The sequence below is a fragment of the Hipposideros armiger genome, unplaced genomic scaffold (genome assembly GCF_001890085.2).
Source record: "Hipposideros armiger isolate ML-2016 unplaced genomic scaffold, ASM189008v1 scaffold_1386, whole genome shotgun sequence".
NCBI lineage: Eukaryota > Metazoa > Chordata > Mammalia > Chiroptera > Hipposideridae > Hipposideros > Hipposideros armiger.
In genome coordinates, this window is record NW_017732736.1 from 211,328 (window position 1) to 219,435 (window position 8,108).

At 35.6% G+C, this 8,108-nt stretch overlaps 1 protein-coding gene across 1 annotated transcript in view; it reads right to left on the reverse strand.

The window, feature by feature from the left end:
• Positions 1–7,308, reverse strand: part of REDIC1 (regulator of DNA class I crossover intermediates 1) — a 60,305-nt gene extending 52,997 nt beyond the window's left edge. Inside the window, exons 1-2 of the mRNA XM_019633719.1 lie at positions 7,289–7,308; positions 6,527–6,718 (exon numbers count right to left, since the gene is read on the reverse strand). Coding sequence (XP_019489264.1) covers positions 6,527–6,718; positions 7,289–7,308 — 212 coding nt within the window. The remainder of the gene's footprint in view (positions 1–6,526; positions 6,719–7,288) is intronic.
• Positions 7,309–8,108: the final 800 nt, after the last annotated feature.

An 8,108-nucleotide genomic window follows, 5' to 3' on the forward strand; every position in this document is an offset into this window, starting at 1 on the left:
TACAAAGTAGGAATGTAAATATTTGTTACATTATTCTTTGTTAAGAAAGAATAAAGTAAAATAGTAAGTATAAAGAGGTTAGGGAGGGAAGGAAAAGAAGGACGGAAGAGGAGGGAGAAAGGGACAGAAAGACAAAAAGAAATAAAGCCAGGCCGACTACATAAAAGTATCAGGGCATTCTTTCTTCCTCATAAAGAAAATTTTAAAGAAAAATGCTGAAGAAGTGCTTTTTAGTCTGCTTAAGTTTTTAGTGGCATGGTGCCATGCAAAAAAACAAACAAAAAAACTTTCCAGATTGTTAAGATCTTGTAATAATACCTTAAATTGTGATACAAAGTAAAAAAAATTTTAAATAAAATTAATAGAACAATAACTAACAAATGAAAAACAATATTGTATGGCTTGTGTCAGACTGAAATTAACCTAAAAACATCATAGTCTAACATTGTTAGCTAGCAGGCTTAATTAAGATTCCGGGCAGTAACTAGCCTAGAAAAAGTACTTACATTGGCTTTCCACAAAACAAAAGCAGGTCTACCTGATGTGTTAGGAATAGCAATGATATATGTTAGAATGTTATGGCTTTTAAATAAATTTCTCTAGTACAAGAAAAAAGTTTCTAAAGAAGTATGAATTACAAAAGGTAGGGTATTGAGGGGGAAAAAAAAGCACTGTAATCGATTAGGCAGAAATCCATCTCATACTCAGAATACAGAACCTAATTTAAATAATTCTGCTGAATTCTTACAGTATTTTCACACAAAAAGCACTGTTCACAGTTACAGGCTGTAATGATAAACATGAGCAGCCAACTCCTGGGTCCCACAAGTGGATGACTGAAACCCCAATATATTCGTAGATATATTTTCAGGCTATTCACAATTAATCTTAAAAACTGTATATTCAAAAACTGTAAGTCACTACAAACTTCAAAAGCTGAAGTTTTTTTACTCCGTTTATGGGATACTTTGAATAAAGATTTCCAACTGGTTTTGAACAAAATGTCATTAAAATTTAGAGAAGTTGCTTACAAATATGTTCAATAACAATGTAGGATACATGGGTTGGTTTATAAGGTAATTTATCAAATTCTCAAATGTTTGTGGAATCCAATTAATGAAAGGCAGCAAAGAGAAGAAAGCTTATAATGAATGACATGCCCAAGTATTATTTTTGTATTTGACATTAGTATTGTCTCAAAAACATTGTAATTCAGTTACATTAACTGAGCATATGAAAAATTGTTTGAAATTTTGACAACTGCAGCTTCTGTTTGGTAAAATATCAAGCTTCTCTAGATGCAACTATGAAATATACATAAACCACAACCAATTCCAAGTATATCTTGGCTACATAAGTTACATAATTCAGTAAGAACCCTGTTTCACCCAGGGTGCTATATGATTCACCAAATTTGTATTCATATTGTCATGCAGGTATAATTTTATCTTCAATGTTGTACTGTTACATGTGTCAGATTATTGTCTGCAGCTATAACCTCCCTAAAATAACTACTAAACCTGAAAGGATATTCTGATGTTTTTTCAGATTTGTTTTCAGATCGTCATGTGGTCAATAATTAACAATGAGAGATGCTAAATGTTGGCAAACAATTTGTGTACAAGTTACAGGCTCATCATCAACTTCATTGAAAAACAAAATATCAGTATTTAATTTATCATTAAGCATTAATTTTCCTTTATTTGACCTCCCTGCTATATAGCCTAAAAGACTATAAACACATTACCAAACAATTTAAAAAACAGTTGTTGACAAACTATTGTAGCAACAACATTCCTACTACTTTATGTACGAGTTTGTTCTCTTACAGGACTGATTAGCCTCCATTCCTTGCAAATATTTCACTTACGCCTAATCTAAAATTTCCCATGTTTCTTACTGACTTCACCTCTGGTCATGGGGCCTATATAAAACTCTCAGATTTTAGTATGCAATGGTACAACTAGCTTGTACAAGAAGTGGCCAGCAGGGGCAACAGCACTAACTACTTCTCCACCTAGTGAGTTAGTTGTCCCTAACTGCTCATGTACCAGCACACTTCATTTTATCAGCAAGTGCCCTTTATGCTGTCTTTAAAAGAAGCTATTAGTTACTTTCCATCTGGGCTGGGTTATCATTGGATGTCTTCAGATTTAACTGCATGTTAAAATGAGAACTCTCTTCACTGAACACATGGCTCATACACTAATTCAGACCATGGTAGAAGTTAAACAAAAATGATGTTCATTGAATCTATCTGGGCTCATTTAAATGGAACTATTAATGGTAATTAATATTTAATTAAAAAACAAAAATTCCAAGACAAATGCTCAACAGGGCATAAACCATGACTAGCCCACGCAAACTGGGATGATGTTCACTGTACATTTAAGTATTATCCTTATTTAACAGATGAAGAAAGAGATTCATAGAGACAGAAGCTGAATTTACTGGACAGAGAATTTATTGTAAAGCCAATTCAGTTTAAGCTTCAGGCCCTACACTTAAACATGCCCCTTCCAAGTCCTATACCTAATTTTGTAGTCACAATACTGTATTCTTTTTCCATAAAGAGGGCTCCTCACAACCTGGAACTGCCCCTGGGTAGAGAAGTTTTATAATTAACACAAATTCACATAGCCCATGATACTTACAAAGTGAGTTAGGTCTGGTGTTAATTTGATTTGGAGAATATAAACTCACACCAGAAAATGGAAAAGCAATTTCTTTTTTCCCTAGCAGAATGCTAACTAGTATCACTATCCTGGAGGCCTTCCCTGCTATATTCCAATCTACATATCACTAACACCACTAACAGTCATAAAATACCACTTTCATTTTATTACTTCAAAATTTGAATGACTCCTCAATAACTAACATCATATTTCAGCTTCTCAGTCTGGCTTTCAACCTCCTCATCAAGCAGACACATACACACGTTTGTAAATATTTAAACACAATCTTATCACCAACTACTTATGTAATGTTTATTTTTTTCTTTTTCTCCATTTGAATTTTCCTTTATCCTTCTGATTTGCCAAACCCTCAGCAAAAACTATCCTATGTTTTACTACTGTTCACAATATCTATTTTTTGTTGTTGTTCTTTTACGATATGCTTTATTATTATTATTATTATTATTATTATTATTATTAATTTCAGGTGCACAAAGCAACATAATAGTTAGACATTTACACCCCTCACAAAGTAATAACCCACCCCCCAAGCTACTACCCCTCTGACATCTTACATAACTGTTACAATACCATTGACTATCTTCCTTAGGCTATACTCCACATCCCATGACTATACATATTTTCTAATATTTGACATACCTATTTTTTAAATCACATATTTTGGCTCCTCATCTTAAACATTTTCAAACTTAAAGACAAGGCATATGTTTCCCCCCCACCACCAATAAACTCTAAATCTCTTAGAAAGAAACTAAATTTCTGTTACTTTTTATACCCATCTGGCACAGTGATTGGTACATAGCACTCAACTATTTTGTACAGGCAATATCTAGGTCTACATTTATAAATGCAAACCTCCCCTTCACCTAAATTTAAACAGGATTTTATCTGAGTCTTTCTTATGACACTGGTTGCATTCTTCAATCCGAGTTCTAAAAATAAACTTCCCCTAATTAAACACACACACACACACACACACACACACACACACACACCTCTTCCTATACTGCATGTATAGTGCTGTATTTATAGACCTATAGTCAATCTCATTCTGAAGAGTGTATTGTGGCCCAAAGACTGGTCACATCTGTATATTCTCCTTCCTCTCCTCTCTTCCTCACCTTCCTGTGTGAGGTGGCTTTGAATTAGGTGAAATAAGTCATTGGTCAATAAACAAGGAAAATACAATCTTCTCCAAATTAAAAAAAAAAAATCAGTGCTTATACCTGTCCTCTTTCAAATTTACACCTCAATCTGACTAGGAACATACAGGGTCTCAGTAGTGCCTTATAAAAAGTACAAACCAAAAATTAAGAGTTCTAGGTCAATAATTCCCCAGACAAGTAAAACAAAAAAATTGTTTTACTTGATAAGACTGACAAATGATTGACATTTTAATTTTGTCAAGAAAGGACTTAAGAAGGAAGGGACAGTTTAAAATTAAAAAAAAGGAAGCATTTTAGAAAAAAAGAAAGAACAGAACTTTAAATCGGAAAAACCTGACATTATCACTGATTACCAAGTTTCAGGGGCAGTAGATTGTAAACAGGTATAATAGATATGCAAATTCATTTCAGCTTAAACCAAATCTCTTTACCCTAAATAAAACTTTGTTTGAAATGAAATGTTATATCTTGCAAAGATGTCCATAAACCATAACATTAAAGCCAAACCAAGTAATTTAAACAGTAAAATAAGGAAAGTTTACTGCTTCCCTAGCCACCAGCCCTTTTCCCTCACACAAAAAAATACATTTTAATGTATGACTGGTAGAGCCCCTAAAATGAAGAACAGGAAAAAGTCAAGTGCCAAGTTCATTTTATGCCAAAAAAAGTTGTAAACACTTTGCAATTGTAAAGAACTTCCTATCAAATGATTCTGTAATTAAACTTAATATATATCAGGTTTCCATAATATACAAGAATACAGTTTCAATTTCGTGTATTGGTCAGGTTGCCATGACCAAAATATAAACTTGCCATAGCCTGCTTCAGTCATTCCCTTAACAAAAACGGATAAAGCCCTTTATTAAGTGTTTTCCTGTCCTAATGCAGACCCACCTACTGTTTACCAAATAATCTTTTCAAGTGTAAAATGATCCGAGTAAAATAATAAACTAATCTTGCCTACTCTTGTCTACTGTGATAGTAGAAACTGGAGATACTAATTTTTTCATTACCAGTCTGGGGTTTGACCCGAAGGAGCCCTGGTCCCACCTAGAATTTATTTAAAATTGCACATTTTATCTTAAAATTTCACAAGAGTTTTGCATTTTACTCTGTAATGTATACGTTTGTTTAAATTTAAAAAAAAATTTTTTTTTCCTCTGATCCCTGAGTAAAACTTATGCTCCAGGGAGATGTGTCATGTTTCTTCTGTGGTTTCTTAAGCATCCTGGTTCCTAATCCCTCCAGGTGCAGCACTACCTCATTTTGAGAAACACAATCCTGGACCACACACTTCCTGCAGTATACTGTTTTTGCATCCCCCCAATAGCAACTAAAATCTTACTTCCTGAAGAGCCAAAAGTTTGACATATATGACAGAATAATAGCACATTTGAATAGTGCTTATGCATTTGCAAAGTGATTTCATATGTCAATATTCATTTTAAAGAATGTCAAATTCAAAAACATCAAATTATCATATATCAATGAAACCCTGTGAAGTCTGTGAATTTTCACTTTTCTCCAAGGTGGAAAGCATGACGCTAGAACACAAACCAAGAATAATTCAGATAAATTTCTAAAATACAACGCTACCATATTCTTCAACAGACTAAATGCTCCTACTAAAATTATTGTACATAGTTACAATACTTGGTGGACACAAAAGCTGTCTTTTCCTCTTATAGAATTCCTTAGAATGTAAATGTTATATTCTAACCTTATCACCACTGTTTTGGTTCTACTTGTGACCTCCCCCCCCCAAAAAAAAGTATTTAATTGCTCAGTGTTTCAATAAAAACAATTCTTTTCATCAAGGAATTTGATCAAATGAAATTACAGATCCACAAGATTCCCAGTCTAGTGGATTTTAAAGGTTCAACAGCAAAGAATAGGTAATATAACACTGAAATGTCGGCCTATCACGCATTATGGCATTAATCCTAAATACAAAATAAATTGTAAATTCTATTGCAAGTTGTTAAAGTAAAAACTATCCCATCTCCTTTTAAACTAAATTGGATTTATGGTTGGTACTGCCCCCACCAATGAATTTAAGAGCAGCAAGGGATGGCCTCTTCCACAATACTTCACGAATTCATGCAAGAACTATACATGTTTGACCCAGAAGAAACATCTCGAGTTAGGAGCAGGAACAGGAAGGAAGACTAAGATGGTTCAGGTGCTCAGAGGCCTCGTTAGAGGAGGACGTGGGCGGCGGGGAGGGCCGGCGAGAACCTCGCCCACAGCAGCCCCCCCCCACCCCCGCCTGAGGCCTGTGGGAGGACGATGGGGAAAAGCTGCGTTGCTTTTTGGTTTATGAAGAGAAGCACGGTGCAAGGGTTTCCAGGGTTGAATAATGTTTACAAGACCCTCTCCTAGTAAGTTCTCTCCAGCTAAGGCTGTGTCCTCCCCGCAAGGCCTAAGGTAAGAGGCGCCATTATGGGAATGAATGTCCAGAGACTCGAGGGCTAGCTACAGTCTCAAACTCCAACAGCAAACTCACCGGGACCCCCCGACCCAATTCATCTTTCCAAAACTTCTGAGCCAGGGGTGACTGAAGTCCTGATGGCCAGAGCGCGGATGTCTTAGTTCTGTGCTTAGCCGCAGGTTCTTAAGCCTCACCCAGCCCCTTCCAGGCTTCTGGGCCCATAGATCAGCTACCCGACAACCCCTGCAGCGGGGGTAGTATACTCCTGAGCTCCCGACAGTCCCTGCGACCAGGGTAGTCTCCTCCCCGGCCTCCCGACAGTCCCTGCGGCCGGGGTAGTCTCCTCCCCGGGCTCCCGATAGCCTCTGCGGTTTCTGCAGAGACCCTGTCCTGATGGAGATGCTACGGGAATGCAGTAAGTCCGCCTAAAGGAGAAGGAACACAACAGATTTAACCTCTCACACAAGGCAAGCCTAAGTAAATGAAATGTCAGACTGTGGCCATGGGGGTGGTGTTTCAAACAACCCCAACATAATTTTTTATTTAGTTCTTCATTGGGCTCAGCCTTCTTTTTCAGTTCAAAGACCACACTTGGAGAAGAAAAAGAAGGCAAAGAGAAACATAGATCTCTAATCCAAATGATGATGTTTCCATTCCCACTTATCATTCCTACCCCAATCCTTTAAATATCTTTCACGTGCAGTTTTAATCAGTAAATAGTTTGTTTATTTAAAACATTGCACTGTAGTAATTTACTATTCTGTACATTTTGTGAGTTTCTGAGAGAGCTTAAACAAAATTTGATTTAGCTGAGAAGACCCAAAGACTTTAAACTCTTTACTGGAAAAAAAAAATCTACAAACAAAAATTGGATTTTATTGTTTATTTCTGTGTTATGTTTGTATAGCCTTACAAAATATTTATCTTACAAATGCTTTTGTAATATTTTCGTTAGAAGCCAGAAATCTCTTGCCCCAAAGAAATATGCAACGTACCTTTTTTTCCTACCTGTCATGATTGTTTTCTAGATTTAAATTTGGGGTATATCTCATAATTTCAAATGTAATACATTTTAAGCCATTGGGAAATAATATCTAAAATAGGATTATGTCCCAGGGTAAACATCTTGTTTAACGATAGTTTTTATTTTTATAACAAAAAGTTACTGAAGTACAACTATCATTGGTTTGAATCAGACCTGGTAAATACAGCATTTCAGAATAAATGTTAGCCTCAGGTATGGAGTAGCTGGTTGTTTTTCAGTAACTAACCATACAGTTGTGGCAGAAGCAATGGCCCAGCATATTATTAGCCTTTCCTACTTTCAACATTTTAAAACAGATGCATACTGACTAATTAACTAGAAGGGGAAAATCATTTGCTAAAGGATTGACTAGATTTTTGGTTTTGGTTTTGTTTTGCTATATTGTATGTGAAGGGACATAAAGGAGAAATTGCCCGATTTGTTGAAAAGAGTCAAGAACTGGAAGCTGGATAGAATCATTTCTCTCTAAATAGAGTCACAGCTTACCTTCCAGTCACAGAGAGGCAGTGGAAGTGGTGAATGAGGCTAAGAAAAAATTAATCTATGAAACGCATCTTCAGACAAAATATTTACTGGTTTTTTTCCTTCGCAGAAAATATGTTTTCTTATGAACTATTGGATTGTCAGAAAAGTCATGACGTGTGTTTGTGACAGATGGCACTAGTTCATTTTTGGAAGTACTAGAGTCATTCACATCTATGTTATTGCTATGTCATTTGACAGCTGACAGTTCTAGCTTCATTGTAAAAAAAATTGAGCGATTTGATTGA